The 21745-nt window shown below is 38.6% G+C and overlaps 1 protein-coding gene across 4 annotated transcripts in view; it reads right to left on the reverse strand.

Annotated features, from left to right (window-relative positions):
• The window catches only part of nf1a (neurofibromin 1a), an 83965-nt gene extending 64437 nt beyond the window's left edge, over positions 1-19528 (reverse strand). For 2 of the 4 annotated variants that reach the window (XM_032546001.1, XM_032545999.1), the window contains exons 1-21: positions 19250-19519; positions 14611-14754; positions 13347-13430; positions 12853-13043; positions 10608-10714; positions 10063-10130; positions 9895-9970; positions 8259-8416; positions 8000-8173; positions 7710-7838; positions 7543-7617; positions 7319-7450; positions 7020-7157; positions 6709-6822; positions 6055-6134; positions 5615-5738; positions 5276-5522; positions 3392-3465; positions 2992-3075; positions 775-1158; positions 249-388 (exon numbers count right to left, since the gene is read on the reverse strand). In XM_032546001.1, coding sequence (XP_032401892.1) covers positions 249-388; positions 775-1158; positions 2992-3075; positions 3392-3465; positions 5276-5522; positions 5615-5738; positions 6055-6134; positions 6709-6822; positions 7020-7157; positions 7319-7450; positions 7543-7617; positions 7710-7838; positions 8000-8173; positions 8259-8416; positions 9895-9970; positions 10063-10130; positions 10608-10714; positions 12853-13043; positions 13347-13430; positions 14611-14754; positions 19250-19309 — 2783 coding nt within the window. In that variant the 5' untranslated portion in view covers positions 19310-19519. Of the gene's footprint in view, positions 1-248; positions 389-774; positions 1159-2991; positions 3076-3391; positions 3466-5275; positions 5523-5614; positions 5739-6054; positions 6135-6708; positions 6823-7019; positions 7158-7318; positions 7451-7542; positions 7618-7709; positions 7839-7999; positions 8174-8258; positions 8417-9894; positions 9971-10062; positions 10131-10607; positions 10715-12852; positions 13044-13346; positions 13431-14610; positions 14755-19249 lie in introns of all 4 variants that reach the window. The other 2 variants (XM_032546000.1, XM_032546002.1) reach the window with 2 other exon arrangements.
• Between the last annotated feature and the right edge of the window lie 2217 nt (positions 19529-21745).

A 21745-nucleotide genomic window follows, 5' to 3' on the forward strand; every position in this document is an offset into this window, starting at 1 on the left:
ATTCCATCAGTGGAATAAAGTTCCTGCCAGAGAACTGAACCTCTTTGGTACAACAAGTAAGGAAGAGAAACCAATTACTTTTGGAAATTGCTGGTTCATGTCATTTGGGGTATTTCTGGAATTAATAAGGATCATTAACAAGGATCATGTTGTTATAAAAAAATGTTTGCTGCATACAACTAACTCCAGATGTCAGCTCATTCAAAATGAAAGAAAAATAAAAAAATCAGTTTGTTCTTGGGCCCTACCTGACCAAGTTGAGCATCATGGTTTCAATGCTGGCCTGTCCCAGGTGTTCAGAGCTGCCCTCTGTGTGGTTATCCAACAGATTTTTCATGATGGCTATAGTCTGCTCCACAAACTGGGTGTTCGCATCAGTAATGGGTACCTGAAAACAATTTTAGAGGGATTGATTATACATCATCACATCAATCAAAAAACTAAGTAAATCAACTTCGTGCTCTTTTCACTAGTTGGTGAATCCTTCAACCTTAACTCAGACTAATTATAAAAACTAGTTTACAAATGACACACAAGGTAACAGAGTTCAGAGTCAGGTTGGAACCGATTCAATCTTGAATGTTTTAGACCTAAACCACAGAGGACAATCTAATCGAACAATTTAAATAATAACTACAAAGGTCTCTGTTTGTAATAACTACGAACAGAGACTGCCTTCTTCCCAGTTTTATTGTGCTTACAGATGCTTCGCTACCTATTTTATGGTTAATATGTAGAATTCCTAATACTAGATAATACAATAGCTAAACATACCTGTCCCTGAGCGTCAGAGAACTTTCCGATGCTGTTTTTCAGTTTGTTGAAGAGCATGGGATAGAGTGCAGGACTCAGTTCCAGTCCCAGTAGGTCTTTGACATTGGTGCGGACATGAAGGCCCACCCTGTCATGGCCACACACCAACAGAGACAGCAGTCGGTCCAGGAAGCGGCTGACGGGCGTCTCGATGGAGGTAGATGAAGGGCAGGAAGAGGGAGCCGAGTTGGTCATGTCACCGGGCCCCACTGAGATCATGGAGGGTTTGCGGTCACTCAGTGGGCCCATAGGTGGGCTGTAAGTGGCGAGTCCTGGAGTGTTGCGCTGCTGAAGACATACACCTCCCAGTGCACAGAGGAAGCCTGTCATATTTATCCACTCCTGCTGTGGGGACACCGAGAAATTCTGTGATGATCTATTCAAATCTTCAGTACTAAATAAAGTCTGCTTTGAAGTAATGACTCCACTCCATTTAGTTTCTAACCACAGACAGGTGAGACAGAAAACACAGAGCTCAACTGTAACAGACTGTTCACACAGTTACATTCATAAATATTTTATGGACAGTGACAGAAACTCAATTTTACCATTTCTGATAATCTGGCAACATTTATTGTTCTTTCAGCTAAAGAAAGCTCTAACCAATGGCAGTGTGATAGCATATTTCTGTATTAGGTCTATTTTAGTATGCTTTTTTTTTGTTTGTTTTAAAGTTCAGCAGATTAATTTTGTTAAATGCAGTGAATATGTAAATGGAATCACTCTTCAACAAAACCATTTCCCTGAGTTGGAAGCTTCAGTCTGAAGCCAACTTCGTATTAAAATATTTATGAGGTTCCAAGAGGCCTCACCGTCGCTCAGGTGCAAGAACAGTAAAAAAAAAAAAAAGTTACATACAGTTTTAATTTATGCATCTTTTGTTGGAATGTTTTGGTAATTTGATGACTGCATGTCCTAAGTGAGGCCAGACGTTCTGAACGGCCACACTGGGCCACATGGTCCTGAACATGAGGCATGGGGTATTTCTGGTTTCTAATGCTGAATTCGCCCCCTGCTGTATGGGGACAGGTACTACCCACACAACACACATTCTTTTGCTCCACTTTCAGCGTGACAAATGGGCCTTTTCCACCAATGTGGCTTATAAAGCTGGATTTGTGATTCAACTTCAGCAGGTTTGTGTAGTTGCATTCACTGACTTGTGTATGTTAAGGAAAAAATATTATAAAAGAAATACATCAGTGTGAAGATGTTAAGCAGGTTCTTGAATAAGTTTTGCTCCAAATGTTCTGAACACAGAAGTGAAAATTGAATTTTATGACATGTAGCATGAAATCTGTGATTCACACTGAGGAACCTGTCAAGATCTAACAGTAGTTTTGTGTCAGTGAGTAATAAAGAAATATTCACAGGTTAGTTTTTTCCAACAGGTTTTAAATAAAATGTACTATTATTATAATTATTATTAAAACTACTCTACTAAAACCAGGATCTGTTGCCATGGTTATTTGACAGCCTTCTGGGTATCTGTGCTAATTTACATAATGCATTTGTGGGTGGAGACAGGGCAGCACCTGCAGCTGTGCTCGATTCCTCGCAAATTGGGATGTATGAAGGAAAGATGTGCAGCTACATGGGTGCACACAATTTTGTACATCAAAAAAAATTGTGTGCTGCACTGTTCAAAGTTTGTCCCTGCGCCAATTTTTATTGTGAAAACTGTGGACTCTTTAATGCATGAGGCCTCTGGTCTGGCATGCTGTTTGGATGTGGTGCCTTCTTTGGAGGAGAGCATTGGCTGACATGCTGCTGCCAAAAATTCAACATTGTCCCTCTCCTGTTATTAACTCTTTACTGTTCATTAACATAGAAATTAGTCCTATATCAGTTCATTTGTTTCTTTTTTGTGCAACTGCTCTGGCCACCTGCCGTGACCCCCAATCAGTAATGGCAAATGTTTGTGCTGGCTATGTTTATTTGAAAAATTTGATTTGGTATACTGTTACTCTAAGATGGATTGGATTTTAATTCTGTCTCGGCTGAAGAGGTGACCACATGTCTTCTCTCCTCAGAGACAAAACATTAACATCTGTATCGCTGACAACTGTGAAGATTTACATTTTCAATTATAGATTTTCATAAAGTTTGTATTTAGGTAGTAAAGTGCAATTGCTTTGACAAAATAATCAGGTATAGATTGACTAACAACCTGCTTACCTGTCCATCATCAGCCTTATTTTTAGGAAAGTTGAGTATCTGTTTTGTGCTCTGGTCCCATTTAGCATAGGTGTCCTCCCAAGCCTACATGAAGCAGCACGAGAAAACAAAGTGAGTAACAAATCCAAAACAACTGACAGGTAACAGGTACCTAAAACTTAATATTTATACAGTAAAGTGTATCAGCTCTTCAATGAAGTAAAATGTTGAAAAGAGATAGTTAGGGCCTCTTCCAGCTGCCCTTGTTCTTTATTTTAAAAAAGCATATACAGAGGGTTTTAAAAGCCTGATAAATACAGTTCATAAAACCTTAAAACTGCAACTAACTTTAAACCAAACTGAAAGCTATTACTAAAAAGCAAACATTCAATGGAAGCATGTGAGAGTGGAACACTAATACCTCAATGTTTCCTGGTGTAGGGTGCTCTATTCTTCTCAACAAGGCCATCACTCTTTTTTGTAAGGTGGAGCGGCCTGTGGGGGGAAAAAACATGTTGCTAAGGAACAACTGTGGAAATCTGCAAAAAATTGGTTTATCTTCTGAATGTCACAGGGCTATGATACATTTACAGTGGATGTAAGTTTAAATCCCAGGTTTATGGGATCTGAAAAATTTGCCAATTTAACTCATTTCAAAACTTTCTACATTTGGTGTGACTCTGTGTTTGATTACAGTACACCCCTGCACCAGGCTGACCCATGACAGGCTAATTAGACCTAAGTGAGTGTTATACTGGAGACTCCATGACCAGCCCAAACTGTTTCCTTCCTCTTCAGCCAGAGTTGCTTCTTAGGGCAGGAACCTCCAAACTGCTTGATGGCTCTCCACTAAGTGTGCCCTGATTGCAACCAGTGCTTTTCCACTAGATCGCCTCCAACAGGTACAGTTCCAGTCCAACCCGGCCAGATTCATTTTTTCATTAGCAGATCCAGCGTGGCTCTGCCCGGCTGTGCTCAGATTGTCGTACCTACTAGCTACACCAAGTCAAGTACAGTGCGGAAGCTGTGTGACTGACAGCTGACCCCATTCATTGATTGGCTCGTGATTTATGCCACTGAAAACTCCAAACAATATTTCTCATATGGTTAAGCAGTGGTCCGTCAGCTATGAGAGAGCTGCTCAGTATGGAGGAGCATAATCATGAGTTCGATCACGAGCAGTGATAGGGGCACATAAATTCGTTAATATTAGGATCAAAATGGCCGCCGCAGTGCTGTAGCAGCTCGTCTCTGAAGAACGGGCAGCGATGAAGAAGAGTGAAGCGGTGCAGCATGTGGTCAGCATTCTGTCAGGGCTGCAGTTTTGCGCTCAGGGTGTAAAACACCAGAAATAGATCACATTAGTTTGGTGTGATATGAATTTTGTTTTCTTAGCGCTGTCAATCATCCTAGTGATCATGCTGCTAAATTCGAGTCCTTTACTCCCTGATTTTATATTGGTTGTTTTAACAGGTCAAAAAAAAAGATTATAGAAGCAGGCAAAAATAGGCCTGTCGCAAAAAGCAATAAGTCAATTAATTGCATGATAAATTAAAATGAACTTAATCATTTCCATTGGCATAATTTATTGTTTCTCTCTTTCTACCAAAAACTGGATGATAAAGTTTTCAGCTTGCTGCTTTGGTCTCTACTACACTTTTTTGAAGGACAGTTTTGTTTCCAGAGACTTTATAATTCATTTCATTTGATGTTTTGCTTTTGTTTTTTTATTTTGTATATTTAAAGAGTCTTAAAGTGTCCATGTTAAATGTTTATTAAAATGTAAAGTTTATTGATCTTTGAGAATATCGTCTTACATTGTTATTATTATGCCATTACATTCACATTACTTGAAAATGATCTCAAAACAACAATATTATTGTTTATCGCAATAACTTCTGGGACAATTTATCGTCCAGCAAAGTTTGTTATCGTGACACGCCTATGCAAATACAATGAACTGCTGACAGCAAAGCAACACCATTAATATCAAATAGATGACTCAGTAAACTGATCAATATGGCAAGATAGTGGCATATTGGTCATGTGCCCATATAACCAATATTCTTACAATAATGATAAGGATGTAAATAAGGTGTGATCAAACATGGTTATGCTGTCTAGAAATGTATTACATTTTTTATTTAATCTGGTCTAAATTATATGATTGGTAAATTTAGATCAACTGATTACTCAGAACAAATTCGTTTTGTTTTTTTTTATGAATCAGCCAATCAAGTTTGTAAAAAAATCTAATTACCAGGGCAGAGGCTAATTTAATGAAATGCAAACCAAAAGTACAGACCTGTTCCTATCATGGTGCTCACAGAAGCCAGTTCACTGAAAGTGGCATAGTTGGGGAGAATAGTCTGGACGGGCACCTCATCCGCTGCACTGCGGATGTCTGCCTCTTCACACAGATGACGGAAACATGACATGGCCACCAGCACCGCCTCCGTGTCTGGGCTCCACAGGAACAGGTAGAGACAGACCTCAAGTTTAGTCTGCGCCTGCCGACAGATGGGAATGCCACCCCCCATAGTGGCACACTCCTGGGATAATCAGGACAAACACATTGTTACGCATAAATAAAAATGCAGCTTTCAGAGAAGCATTGTGCCACCAATAAGAAAACAGACAGCACCTTGTTCTTGAGCAAAAACTTGTTCCTGCAGATAAGGATCTCTCTCAGCCATTTCAAAACCTCTGTTCTGTTCACCATTTGTTGGCCAATTAATTTTCGGCAGATTAGGAAAAGCACCTGCGAACTGAAAGCAGAACAAACATAAAATATATACATTGATGGATTGGTCCACAAAGGATGTATATTAAAAGGCTGTAGCAGGTATGGTCATGTCTGCTGGCAGTAAGATAGTAAATATAATGATGAACGTATCCATATGTTAAAAACCATTCTAATATATACACCTTTTCTTCTAAAAAAAAAAAATAATAATAAATTAGACTGCACTGAACTACAAAATGTGTGATTAATTGTAATTGATAGAATTAATTAATTGATAGAATATCAATAAAGTATATTCTTTCTATTTTATTCCCAGAGGCCAGGGGAGTGTTTAGTACCTGATGTCCCAAAATGTTTCAATGGGGGCATCAGGATTCCACAGCTCTATGGTCTCTGGCTGGTGCAGAACTAACAGAGCCTGAAAATTAAACAAAGAGAAGAGAGGGAAGGAAAAACAAAACTCGATATATTAGTGAATTACTGCCACGACATAAAACATTTAAGAGTAACTATAATAAAATCATTACTTTATGTAAAATTTTGTTGGAGTTCTCTTGTGTTCAGGTCTCTTCTATAGAGATGGAAAGATTAACTGATTTCAACTGATTCACAGACATAAGTGTACAATGTGTCAGGAGAGCAGTCACCTTTGGATCAAATCTATATTAATAATAATATAAGCACTGGTACGCTAATGACTAACTATTGTGACTTATTTTTAATAGACTCATTTTTGTTGAATGCCACAAAGCTTCCATAGTTTTAACTCATCAACTGTTACATGTTACACTGAAGTCCATCACATTCCATTAACAGATCATTTTTCATTCGCATCTTAGAAATCAATTAAGCGATTGACCGCAGTGTAACCACGTATATGAATAGATACAAATGATTTAAAGGGTATACATCAGAGTCAAGTCCACAATGTTAATGGGCAGGAGATGGAGTGATTTAGGTATGGCATGTAAGTGAGAAAATGACAGTCTGACCTCCATGGCTTCTTGTGACAGCTGAGTAGTGGTGTTCAGAGGAACCAGTTGCACCAAGCCAGTGATGAGTTCTGCTGTACTGCTTTGGATCTCTGAAGCTTGCTTCACTGGATTCTATCACATAAACAAAGTGGAAATCAAGCTAAAGTAATTCTGACTTAAATAAATGTTGCTGTTGTAACCTCACAATTAGCTGAATTCCATTTAAATCAACATAAGACTATTAAAAAAAAAAAAAAAATCAGTCTGAGCAAAAGAATTGCATTAATAGCAGTTATTTTTATCCAAGCCACCAGGTTAGGTTTACTTACGTGCAACATCAGCTTTGGGTCTGCATGGATGAGCTTGACCAGAGCGAGAAGAAGGCACTTATAACTTCGAGTGTCTTGCTCTGTGGCTTTCTCTTTAAACTTAAGGCTTGTGGTCTTCTTTCCAATGAATGTCAGACTCTATAGTGAGACAAAGGGCACAGTGGTGACAATTACTGCAACTACAAGTAGCATTTCCAAATGTGTTATCTCGTAATGGTCCTTCAATAAAGGCTTGCCAGTAAATACTTATAGTAACTATTGCAATATGTCAGCTGTACGGCTTGCAGTCATCAGCTCACCGGTGTCATGCGTAGTGGAGCATGAGTGCCAGTGCTCTGCACCACCCTGTTCAGGGTGTCTGAGAACATAAAGCGAAGCTCTCCAGAGTAATGGTACACTGCGTCGATCTTTGGCCACCAGTCTAGGTGAGACTGAAAGTAGGCGACACAACAAAAGTAACGTCAAAAAATTAAAAAAAAAAACAAGTGAGTAAGGAATCAGAAAATGTGTTCTATACACTTACATTGGTAATGATTCTGTGCAATGAGTTGACTAAGACAAAGTGGAAGGTTGAGGGGGAGGAGGAGGCCAAACAGACCTAAAGAGCAAAGAGGAAAAATGAAGTCAAAGGCAGCACATTTATCACAAGCAGTGTGTCTATACAATGAGTTCTACATCCTGTCAATCTACCTTAAAGTGCTGGTTGTTGTGAGGATTGATGCGGAAACATGAAACAAAGCAATCCACCATGAGTTCCACGTCAGCGTTCTGACTGCTGGTCCCCCTCCAGAACGGTTTGACTGGGTTAAACAGCAGAGTCTGGAGGAACAAGAAAACCTCACTCAAAACTTAACAGCCCAGATCCAAACATCCCAACTTAAATGGTATTTGATGTAAATGACCCCCGACTTTTATACAGATGGACATTTTGTCGTTATTTCGATAAAGGGAAAAAAAAAGAAGAGAGAAAGAAGTCAAACCTTGAGATCCATGACAATAGACTGGACCAGAAGGAAAATGGTTGAATGATCCTCCCAGTTGATGTAAGTAGAAGCTTTGCAAAGCTTGACACAGGCAATCGCAGCACTCTCCATCAGCTGTTTGCCCCCGCCCTGGCCGGCTAGAGCTTTCCGCAAATTATCCAAAAAGAGTTTCTGCAGACACAAAACAGAACTGAAGTGACTGATGACACCAATGACCTGTTTAAATGTGATTGTTTGGAGAGTTCCTTCAGTCCACCTTGTTGGCCTTGCTCTCTTCCACTGTGTCTTTAGAGATTGTATGAGTAATCTCTGGACAAAGTATCAGTAGAATGATCAGGAGCGGCCATACAGCTGCCTTCCTCTTGGCACTCTCTGCAAAACTGTCTACTAGGTCAAACAGCTTCTCTGCCGCTTCTGTGAATGAGACGAAATGACGTACGTTAGTGCAAATTCACAACAATTTCCCCCTCAATGCACTTCACAGGAGAAGCAGATCCAATTCATTTTATGAGCAACACAGGATTTAATGACACAAAATCTAATTGGATCCTAAACAGAAAACAGTCTAATTCATACTACAACGCACAAGATTCCTTACATTGCTCCCAGACATCAGAGCCTCTTTGAAGTTTCTGGTTAAATGTGATTTTTCTCAGGAATGTACCCACATCAGTGGTTATCAAGAAAGACTTTGTCTGACTGAGGCATCAGTTCCTTCTCTCTACTGAAAGCAGGTACACAGCAAAATAATAATCTCCAAATAAAGCTAAAATGAGAGCAAAGCTTATTTTAGACATGAATATCATGACAGTGACGTCCTGGCCATTGGTTTGATGGGAGCATTGAGCCTTCTGCTTGTAATAGCCCTGTGTGCTAGCTTTTAGCTGCCTCCTTGAGGATATAATGTTTTGAATATAACTATTTTACTTTGCTTCGCAATTTTTGTCTTGGGAAACAAATGACCCAAATGCATTCGGTGACGTTATTGAAATCATCAACTCCATAATTATGCCCAAACTTCGCTTTTTTTATTCATATCATGCCAACATTAATATTTTAATAGATATCTGGCATACATGGACACCATAGTTAAACTACGCTCCATATTGTAGGTAGTTGGTGTGGATGGTGAGGTGTAAATCAATCAAATCAATCAAATTTTATTTGTATAGCACATTTCAGCAGCAAGGCATTTCAAAATGCTTTACATCATATCAAACACAGAAACACAATGCAACATAGAATCAACAATCAAAACATGACTTTAAGTCAAGTTCCATCAATAAATTTGTACCACCACCTCTAAATAAAACCACCTCTGTGATGCATTCATTTGAAGACGTGTCTCTGGCGGTTCGTTGTCTTCATTCTGGGTCAGACTGTGGCTCCACATTTTTGTACCTTGGTGCAGATTGCGTGCGCCTCCAATCTCGCAAACTGGACAATTTGGGAGGTGCTCTTGCAGAGAAGGTTCCCTTGCACTGACATTTAGATAAACGCTCTATGATGGCTCATTTCATAAATATGACTCCGACATACTCATTAACTATAAACGCCATAGTGCTTTCTTGGCTTAACTAACCCTCCTCTGAAGGCCAAACCCCTGTGTCTTCTTCAGAATGACAGTCTGGTTAGGGCGTGCCGTGGTGGCGTAGTGGTTAGCGCGACCCGTATTTGGAGGCCTTGAGTCCTCGACTCGGCCGTCGCGGGTTCGACTCCCGGACCCGAAGATATTTGCCGCATGTCTTCCCCCCTCTCCTTCCCTGTTTCCTGTCAGCCTACTGTCACATAAGGGACACTAGAGCCCACAAAAGACCCCCTGGAGGGGTAAAAAAAAAAAAAAAAGAATGACAGTCTGGTTCAAAGTTAACAAAACTTTAATCTATACATACCTGCCATATCTGTCTGAGGGCGTTGGTACAGCATCGTAAATTCATCAGGATAATTTTCTACCCAGTTCCAAAATGCCTGCAGAGAAAAACCAGGATCATTTAATCTTATTCTGGTTCCATGAAGTAAACGAAATGATGGTTTTATTCTTTATTATAGTGGGAAAACACCTTCTCTAAACTGTTGATGACAGCAAGCTGTGCGGCTTTCTTGAGAGCCCGGAACTTTAACACGGTTTCTAATGAAAAGAAGAAAAAAACATCATGCACAACTAAATCTCCTGATGTGTCTGGAGAATACATGGGGTGATCTTCAAACTGAAACACACATACAGGCATACAAACAGCAGATATGTATACATATGTTTTCTTATTTTTTTTATTTCCTTCATTTAACCAGGTAAAACCACATTGAGATCAAGATCTCGTATAAAAAGTATATAAAAAGTATTCAGCTCCTTGGATGATTTACCATACTACAATCTTGATCAACAATATTTAGCTTCTTTTGACAATTAAAAAAAAAATCCTTTAAAAGAGATAAATAACTTCTACAAAAAAAAACAAAACATCACAATAAAAATACCCAACACAAAATAAATGATTACAGAATGTTCATTCCCGTTCAAAGTGACATCGCCCTTCAGGTGTAAGTATTCAATAGTTCTAAAGTTGTCAGGCAGGTTTTTAACGATGTTAAATAAGCAAATTCCAACCTTGCAGAAGCCTCTTCAATTTGCAACAGTCCACATTGATGTACTGCATGAGCTCGATGTCATGAACATCCACATTATCTTCTGAGCACACCGTCAACTCCTGCAGCCTGCGACAGAAAAGCTTTCATTTACCTGGTTGGATGTAAAATGGTCTTTGAGAACTGATCAAATTAATATTGTTTATTTGAATAATGAACATGGTTCATTAATAAATAGTTTTAAACTATATTCAATATTTATTTTGGGGGTTGTGAGCAAGACACTTTCTCGACAGGGTGAGAAACGGTACAGAAGCTCCAGAGATGTCTTCAGCGGTTACTCGATACCACAATTTCTTCCCCGGCAAAAAAAAAAAAAAAAAAATCAAAGCATGAATATGTCCTTTAAAAAGTGCTCACACCTGGGGAACCATGTAGCTCAGTCATAGAGCTGGAGCATCGTACGCAGAGGCGACAGTTCTCAACGCAGCTATCCCCGGTTCAACCGAGGAGTTTGAGAGAATTCAAAGGGAATTCAAACTGGGGCTGAGGAGGAGTTAAGAGGAGTAATGAGGTGTGTAGGAGGAAGCTGTAGGACTCTCTTCAGCAAAAACAACATCAGAGATACTGTATGTGAGCGGGCAGGAGGAAGATCACTGGCTTCAACAACAGAGATTGGCAGGAGCAGGACACCAACCGAGTTGAATAACTTCAAAAGATTCTAAATATCTGCCAAGGTTCCAGCAGATAGTCAAAATCAAATGACTCTGACTCGAGGGCAAAACACCTGATGGGGATATCCCTAAAAAAAACCTCTCAGAAATATTTATACGTATTTATATCACATGCAGTCGTGAATGCATGTATATTTCTTCCCTGTGGTTTGCTGCTGCTGAGATCCTGCAGGGTAAACACACACAGCTGCTTCCAGTGAGCAGAGGATCAAACTGGGTGTGGAGCTGGTCTCTGTGTCACTTGGCCTTTCAGGCCGCCTTAAAAGATGTAGCTGCTTGTCTTGTGGACGGCCGCTGTGCTGCAGTTAGTAGAGGTTCTGGTTTGTTCTGGTCTCAGTGGGCTTCGGTGTGTAGATTTGGTTTTTGTTTGTTTGAACATCTACTTTGAGAAATATGTTATATTTAAAAGAACCTCACTTTTTGTCTGTTTTTGGTTTTAGCATTAAAAAAAACAAAACTTTTGCAGAAAAGAGGATGGAGATGTTCAAATTTATGGGAAAAAAAGCAGTTACCCAACTTAATGGAAAAATAAAGATATAAAACAATATCATAAGTGTTTTAGATCTCAAATCCACATGTACTCAAATAAATTTTATTCCTGGAAAACTCAGGAAAAAACAGCATTTGTTATTACATTTACATTTAAAATATCAGTTGATTCTTAATGATTCTGGCTTAAAATGTTAAAAAGTCATTTTGGAATGTCTGGAGCCACAGGTTGCAGACCCCTGCCTCAGTTTCTAAACAATTACACAATATATATATTTTACCGCTAATTTAATGCAGCTTGTGGGCATTTTCTAAATGCAAAACATATTATCTGCAGTCAGAATAACTCCAACTATACTTGAATTTGTTAAAGCTGCAATATGCAACTTTTATGAAAAATAACTGTGTTTTAGTTTTTACACATCTGTTCAAACTGACGTTATGTCGTGGCAGTACAGAATGAGATGCATCATCTGCGAAAAAAAAAGAAAAAAAGTGAAGCTCCTCTGCCTCTCCCTGTGCTCCTACTGCTATCTGCAGAAATACACAGAACTAATGAGGAGGGTCAGTCAGTCATCCTCGTACAAGTGCTTGTCATACTCTCCCCCTTTCTCTCTGCTTCGCAGCAGCTAGTTCCCACTAGAACGCCAGAGAGTCTGGCATGAAGACTCAGGCTAGTAAGCACGGCCGCCAACGACGGGATGTAAACAGTTTTCCTATAACGGAAAGTTATTTCTCTGCTTTTAGCACATTGAGCAGCACATACACGAGTGTCTCATGTTATACTGTCATGACATATAGTTACAATTTTAACAGATATGTTAAAAAAAACAAAAACATTGTTTATAAAGCTACAACTGCAACTTTAATATAGTATTTTGATAGCGTTACAAGTAGCAATTCTATGATTTTTATGCATAATAAAAACATTTTATTACCATAAACATGGTGATTACTATGTCTTTACTGATCTAACATCTACTTTTTCATTATTCCTGGTTTTAGAAGCATTTAAAACAACAGTGCACTGGGTAAATGCCTTGCCTGGTGGAGATGCGGCTGAAAACGGCATTGAAGTTGTTGCAGCTCAAAGAGAACAGGACGGCTGAGGCGGAGGCACGCAGCTCTGCCGCGTGCTGGTGGGCCTCACGATACGTGTGGATGAAATGGCATATCTCTGGCAGCAACTGCTTCACCAACATGGTCTCATCCAGACGCAAGCAGTCTTTAGATTGCTGCAAAGACAGGGGAGAGAAGGAAAGAATGTGAGCAGCTTAATTTGATTGTCCAGTTTGAAATAGTGGATTAGCTATGAGTCAGCAACTGCTAAAAAAAAAGAGGAAAAAAAAGTACCGTAATCACATTCTCAGTTCAAGTTCAAGACGAGGCAGGAGATGTAAAACTTATATATATTTATATTTCTACAAATTGGGTTACTAGTGAGGTTTCCATTTTTCTGTTTGCATAATAGTTCTACAAACATTTTAAATATAGTACCATGAAGGAAATTTGTCAAAGAAATCTGAGAAATAACTCACCCCTGCCAGGCACTTCTCCAGTGTGTCAAGGATGATGAGCTGAGAAAGATAAAGATTCTTCTCGGAGGCTTCTCCAAATATCCGCTGTTGGAAAAATAAACCCATCAATGTAATGTGTTGGAGCAGTTAAAGATAAATACATGAAACTGCACACACACATTACATACATATATATACACACACTCATGTATGTATATATCCATCGATTACACTGGTCAACAGCCAAAAAGTTGTCTGGGGTTTTTCATCTGATTTAGAGAAATTCGATCTTCTGACTAAATTGATTACATTTTTGTGACATTATCAGTTCATTTCTGTTAATATTTCTCATCCAAAAATGTTTTTAGGAGAAAATAAATAGCTTTTTATTAGAGTGCATTAATTAAATGTTACAAACTTGGATTTTTATAAATTGAATAATAAACACTGATAAGGGTAAGTAAATGTGAATTGAACATCACGTCTCCGTCTCTTTCCTGTCCTGATGGAATCTCTCCTCCTGCTCATCACTCATTGATCTCAGATTCTCAGGAAACCGATCCAGATGTGAGAACAAGTCCTGCATTTTGATGCTCATGTTGCTCTATAGTTCAGAAAGTTGATTTGATTGAGCAAAACCAATGTGATTTTTGGATTCAGCTCATCAACATGACCCTAAAACAGATTAGAATAAAAACCTGAGCTGATTGAGAAAAATGGATGTGATTTTTTGATTCAGTGGTGCAAAATAGTCCTAATTCAGTTGAAAAAACATAGACAACTTCTAAAAAATATTTTTTTTGTAACCCGGTGTTATCCAACACGCTTATCCCTTGCATAGGTATTAAAACTTTCACTATGTCCTAAAATAAAGCAGATGATTTGTATGTGTGTGTGTGTGGTGGTGGGGGGGGGGGGCTACTAGCCATGCTCTCTGGCAGCTTTGAGTTAGTAACTTACGATATGCTCATCCTACATTTCCCAAGAACTTAGAACACTTTTTTTCTTGACCAAGCTAAGCTTTTGTATTGAGCTTGTTAGAAATATGACAAGACTATACTAAGACTTTTATTTCTTGTTCCAATTAAAAATGTGTACACTAAAATTCTTCATTGAGTTATTTTAAACAAGTCCAGTCTGCATGTGACTACCAAGGACAATCAAGTTCACTATGCTGTCAGTTGGAAACAGAAGAACAGTAATTGTGACAGTAGTGAAAAACAATCTGTTGTTGCCAATACTGGCTTTTTCCACAAACAATTACTATGATTACTGCAACACTTACCATGTTGTTGACATTTTTGAGTATAGTGGTGAGGCCGCTGATAACAAGGGAGAACTTGTACTTTGAGATGTTGATCAAGCATTCTTTGTTGTGGTCTGTGCTGACTTTGCTGTGTGTGTTCTGATGTCCAACCTTAATAGGAAGCTGGAGGAAAACAAGAACACAATGTCAATGTCATGACAGTATGAGACAGATCTGTGAAAGCTGCTCATCCTTCTCCCTGTAGACCCGCTGTCATCTGAAGAAATTTACTGCTTCGTTGGAAGCAACCAATTAGAGCTAGGAGGAGCGTCTGAGCGCTGTCAATCACCTAGGTGAACATGCTGCTCACTGTCTTCAACTTTCTCTCTCTTGCGCTACAGCTGGTTCACCACAGCAGAGGCTGCCATGAATGCTCACGCTAGTAACCATGGCCACCAGTGACGGCGGATGATCATCTTCGTCGATGCAGAAAGAGAACAAGTCGGGTAGATAAATCTGGAGAGGCTCTTCATCCTACTTAATAGACTCTTACCATATGAATATTGCTCCAGATATTCACCACATCAGACACCGATTTATTCTTGTCATCACTACTACCAAATATTTCAAATCTTCTTTTACTTTTACGTTAAATAGTGGAAGTGGATGGTCTTCAGGGAAAACAGCTCAGCTATGCTCTAAGCTTAGTTGAAGTTCAGAGGCCTTAGAAAACAAGTTCATGGTTTAAAGAGCTAAGAGGATTTGATCTTCACATTTCAAGAAAAGGGTCGTATCATCCTACAACGGACTTATTATTGGCTGGCCCATTACATCAATTCCAGCCATTCCACTGTTTTTAATTGGAATGGACAGCATCTCTGCAGGCATTATAAATAATTATGGCAAACTTCCACAACTTTGAAGCTGAATGCTGAATATGTTACCTGTTGCGTGACTTAGGGTTACAGAGCTGTTTAAGTCAGTATGTAGCATATATGATAATAAAATTACAGAATTTTTCTCCAAATCCTAAATGGGTTTTAAAGACAAATGTAACAGGATGGAATGCTTTGTAAAATTCTAAGAAAAGCATAAACCCATTTTCATCCATGAAGTCTGTTGTGTTTTAGTCTGCATAACCCCGAAATCTGATTCCAGGTGAGGCCAGAAATGGTTTAACCCCACAGTTCATCAGCAAGTATACAACGATCAAGTGTTGTTAACTTGTTTACGTGTTAAAAATCATGCATATTTGAGCTGGATTGCTTTCCATAGACGCCTGTGTTAATGGAGCAGGCATGACAGTATGAGGCAGACAATCTGTTTGAAGCCTTGCAAGTGGGCCCATACTATGTGACTCGAGGAACTGGCTCCTCAGTTCTGTGAATCAAAATAAAGGACAGCAAAAAAAGCTGCCTTTCTCCCTTATCACATTTTTTGGTATAAAGATTTTATTGCATGTGTGTTTGCAATTTATTTGAGAGCCTTTTTTGCGATGGACCAAAATTTCCCATGTGTGGCAACATTTTGATCTCTCCTCATAAAATGCTCAGAACTTAGTAATAATAAAATCATTTATAATAATGTCAAAAACCCAACACAGCTGTGGTCTAATTTCTTTCTCCTAATTTCTGACGTTTTAAAGGGTGAAGTGTCTGTTGTGTTTAAATGAACTTTAAAGAAATGAAAAAGACCTAATCTTTGCTGAGGCATTATAGAGCCCTGCATGAAGGCAAGAATACTAATATTGGAGCAAGATGCCCACGCTCGGCTTAGTCGATTTAAGATGCAAAAATAAGACAGCATATAAACATACAGCAACACTCTGCAATTGCAGAATCCTAAATATTGGGGAGGACAGAAAATTTTAATTTCTATAAAACTGCGGGTGCATTTCTGAGTACACAAGCACAGAATGCAGATGAAGCGCTTCATCTGCTCTCTATATCGGACGAAATCATCTCAAAACAGAGAAACTGTCCGAAGCCAAGCAGAGCAAGAAAAAAAAAAATTAAAGCAGAAAAATGTTTGTTTCCAGTTTTCTTTTTGATCCAGTCATTGCAACATAAACAGATTATGACAATATTCAGATCATATTCAGAATTGATGTGCTGGCCTCACAAACACCATTCGATCATTCACATTAATGCTTCATTCTCATGTTGCATGTTACACATATATTGTCCACATGATGGCGCGGTAGAGCAAATGAAGCACCATGGATGGGCAGATCATGAGTGGAGCAATTTGATGGAAAGCCTCAATGCATCATGAAGCTTTATCTAACATCACTACAATTGAACAAGAAATGATAAAGTGCCTGAAATTATATAGTGCTTTATCAAAGGACTCCAAACACTAAATCCAGTAATTAAACCTTCATGTACAAATTCACAGAAATGTAGATGAAGTGAAGACGAATGATGGAAGACTGATCCTGCAAAAAAATAGTAATAAAAATAGAAATAAGTAAATGACTGGCCAGAGTAAATGTGCAAAGATTGCACGCTATACAAAGAACTTCACAAACGTATTTGATTTTACAGAGACAAAATATTTCTGTATAATTTTCAACAGTAAAATTCTCTCCTATTGGTCAACATCAAGTTCTTATTGTTTTTTATGCAATATTTGCCACATTAACTACTTTCACTAAGCCACTTAGTAAAAGACGGCTGAACTACGAGAAACATGAGAGCTGGGAAGAAACGACGTTAGCAGCACTTGATATATATTTTTATTGTCAATTTCTGCAGCATCAGTCCTCCAAACCAACAAAGGACATTTTGAAAATTGGCTAATTTACTGCAGAATCAGTTAATTTGGAACTGATTCTGGTGAGAACAAACAGGCGAGAGATAGAGGCACTAAAAAGAAAAATGTTCTCCAAAATGCACCACATAAAGTTGGGGAAAGAGGCAACAAATCAAAAAGTGTAAATAGTTTAGATGCCAGCTCAGCAAAGACAAAGGTTAAACTACTTCATTTGAACAAACTTGTTGCTATGGAGAGAGATGCAGCAGAGAAGGATGAGAACAGGAAAAGGAGTAGAGAGGGTCACAAATTCAGCTATGATAAACAAAAGGTAATTAATTAAACATAAAGGCAATAAATGTTCCCACTAAAGTAAGAATGTGACATGATCTCTAATTAATCTCACAAGTAGAACTATTTTCATCCGGAATAGTTTTCCAAGCTTAAAGATACAGTACGTTCTTTCTTTCTTTAAGTCCTGAGTTATTAAGTAGAAGAGCTGAAGCAGAAAAAACCAAACAGGAGCAGCTAAATAACTACTAGGAAAGTAAAAAGGAGGGGTGCACCGATTGCAGTTTTCTAGTCGATCATCAATTACCAATTTTTAAAAAGCCTGACCTCCTGATTCCAATTTTGGCCGATATCACTTTTTTATTGTCTGAAATGTCGCTAAATATAGCTTAAAAGTCTCTGAGTTGGCAACAATGGGGTGACTATTAACTGAAAACGTGCAGACATGATGGGCCGGTGTATCAGTCAATTTCTCTCACAGGAGAGCAGAAGAGGACAGTGGTTGATTTTTAAACCTTTGCTGTGGAAGATAAGATTGGTGGATAAGATGGGCTTCACATGTAAGTATCTACCGATCTCCAAAATTAAGGAAATCGGCTGCCCAATAAATCGGTCCATACCTAGTACACAGAGACAACAAGATAGAGCTGTGTATTAGAAAATATAAGGTAAGACCCACAGTCAAACTCAAGCACTTAAGTACCCCCCCCCCCCCCCCCCCCCCCCCCCCCCCCCACACACACACACACACACACACACATACTAAAAAAGACATACATTTTGCCAACTTCACAACAAAAAAGCTTTAAGAAAATAAAACTGTTCAGGTCACAAATAATGTCACCAAGATTAACCAAAATATCAGAAAGGCTTTAGTTGGAGTTCAGGGTAGCAATAACTCTTAACTGCCGTAATCCGAGTTGAGCTGGTAAATCTGAGTAACAAGCCATAATTTACTCCAATTAACACTTAAAAAAAACTCTAAGAGGCTTTGAAAACAAAGACATTAATAAGTGATTAGAACACCGACGTCAGCACTCTCTGATTTTACGACTGTCATTTTTCCAAGTGTTTTCCAGAAGCAATGCCAAGAACACGTCAAAAAACGGTTTCTTTAAAAAGAGGCAAAGAACTTTGTTGTTTCCCCTGCTAACAGGAAGCATTAAGCTTCACGTTGCCCCACATACCTGAACATTAAACTGCTCAGATATGAGAAGGAAGCAAAACTGGCTCGGACTCCACAGCAGGAACTTTAGCAGGGCATTTGTTTACGACCGGGTGAATTTGGCCTGCTACTGTTAGCTTGCTATCCGGGATCAAATAAAATTAGCCAAGTAGCTCCACTCAGCTCACTCATCTTTAAAACTTCCGTAACGATGTTTTACTGTACATCTTTCTAAGTCTGACCGCTGTTTCCCCCAAGACGGCTGAACTGCGAGAAACATGAGAGCAGGGAAGAAACGACGTTAGCAGCACCGAGCTCATCTGTAGTGTTTTAAACGGGTTGATTTCTTTAGTCGGCTGGAAAACCGCTTCCTAACTCAATGTGCACGTAACATCTGTTTAAAGACTGAACCTCTGTGCTGCTACAACAAAGCCGCTGAATTAGCCCACCTCATTTAGCCCATTTTACCTGCTCATCAAATCGGGTAATCACGGCCTGGACCCATTCCACTGGTTTGTGAGCCGCCATGGCCGGCCGTGGGGACACACACAGCTCTGTTGGGAAGTCCGAGGTTTAAAGTCGGTGTGGACAGACGTATTTCCCCATGAAAATATGACTTGGGTGGCTTAGAAAGGACAAAGCGGGCGAATATTTTCCCCTTTCTATTGGCTTCACCATGGATCCACCGCCATGACAAGCCACCGGAAGTCTTCTTCGGTCAACTGAAGGGAGGCGTTGGATCAAGTTAGCTGAAACTAATGGCTTCCAGGCAAATACTTGACCCTTCTGTTTACGGGATTTTGGTGCTCGAATACATTTATTATTTTTGAAATGATCATACTGCATCTTAAGCAGAACAGAAGCCACTCCAATTCTGTACTATTTTCTTCAGATTTTTTCCCCCCCATTATGTTTCTCATGAAATATTTTTTTGTATGTCACGGATATTAAAGGATATGGCTGAAAAGACCAAACTTATTCAGTTACAGTGAAAAAGGACATTATTAATAACACTGGCGTTAGCTATTATTAAAAACGCAACTGTGATTCATGTTAGTAGTTCTCTTAATTTACTTTGAAGGAGAGCTGCTTTGGTCTACTTCCGCAGTTGGTTTAGGAACTAAATGCTCGTTTCTCGTCAGGATATTTTCAGTAATTAAATGCCAGATAATCGGTTCTATAAGAACACCGTTGCTTAGAAAGAGGGCGGTAGCTTGCGTCTCCTTCTTCTTCTTTTATTGGCGGATAGTAAACTAATTGAAGCGCATTACCGCCGCCAACAGACTGGAAGGTAGATCTGAAGGAGGAAAGGACAGGAAATGAAGCTTGATGCGTCACTGCTGGCCCCTTTATCACAAATCAGTGTGAAGTAATTACAATATTCTCACTGATTTATGAAGTTAGCTTAAGTTACGCTCACTAAAATTGCACAAGTCAATGTTACTAAATTATTTACAACTTGCAAATACCTAAATTTTTAAGTTTTGAAAACTATTTCTTAAGCAAGTTTGCATAATTTTTTTTTGAGTAAAGTCCTTATTTCGTTTTATTGTAGTATAATATGTCTGTTTGTATTGGGTTAAGGTAACTTAAATAGTTTTAGGCATTCGGTTTCCTCAAATGAATTGAGTACCTGGAAGTTGTGACAACTAGAATGTTATAATTATATCAGACCAATGAGGCTGAATAACTTTGCTGAATTGGATCTTCTTTAAAACAAATTTACCATCTAAGTAACTGATTCAGTGATGAATCAACACGTTTTAAGTAATTTAAACTCAATTTAATAATTAATTACACTCGTAATTACATTATGAGTGTAGGACACTTATAATAAACTGGCACTATAACTCCCCCCCTTACTGCTCACAGAAAATATGAGTTAAATGTACTTACATTTAATATTTTTGAAACTCAATTGTTTAGTTCAATAAACCTAACCTGAGGCAATCAGTTTCCTCAAATTGTTTGAGCTCCAGTAGCTTGTTTAACATTGTAGTTGTTGAAAGATATTTTCTCACGAGATCCTGATCGAGTAATTATGAGATTATGCCTATTTTTTTTTTTCCTCCGGTGAATGCAGTGCGTTTCTGTACATTCCCACTGACATCAACTGTTAACTTCTTTTCTTTCTAGATGTACATCACGCTTACCTCAGAAGATGGTCCGCGTTCCTCACTATGGTGCACAGCAGCTGGCACTCAGCAACAGAGAACCTGGAGGTTGAAGTTCTGTTGGAGTTAACTGAACCCACATATTTCATTTTATCTTATAGAAACTCATTGCTGGCCTAAACATAATGATAAAGATTCAGTTTATTATTCCTCTATACATATGTAATTACATTCTGGCACTTTTTTTAATGTGCAACATTTTGTACTTAGGCAATGCAATAGCTACACATGAACTTTATTTTTTATATCTTAAATCCAAAGGAACAATAAAATTAACATCACAAGGTAATATTATGTATTTCTGGTGTTTCACACTGTGGGATAAAACTGCAGCTCCATCAGAAAGCTGACCAAAGCTTCACCGTTCCTCTCCTCTTTATTGCTGTCCGTTCTTCAAAGTGACCAGCTGCTAAATCACGTAATCCACAGCAAAGCTGCTATTTGCTATTGAATTAACTCTTGAGTCACCTTGGCTGCCCAAAATGAGACATCCTGCTTTACTGCTTTTTTGATTCTCAATATCTCAGTCAGAATAATTGTTAATTCTATGAATCTTGGCAGGACTTTTTATTTATTTATTTTTTAATTTCTTTGTCCCTTTCAATGTAAGGTATGTAGAACAAAAGATATGCACTTTGTACACACTTAACACCTTCTGTCCCATTGACTCACATTATTACCACATATTTTTGATAGCGCTTTTAAATAATTTTCCCATGAAAACCAAACTAATCTAAGCTTCTGCCTTCAAAGTACAAGAAACAGTTGTTAATAGGTGTGGTGATATTAC

Source organism: Xiphophorus hellerii, chromosome 18 (genome assembly GCF_003331165.1).
Source record: "Xiphophorus hellerii strain 12219 chromosome 18, Xiphophorus_hellerii-4.1, whole genome shotgun sequence".
Lineage (NCBI taxonomy): Eukaryota > Metazoa > Chordata > Actinopteri > Cyprinodontiformes > Poeciliidae > Xiphophorus > Xiphophorus hellerii.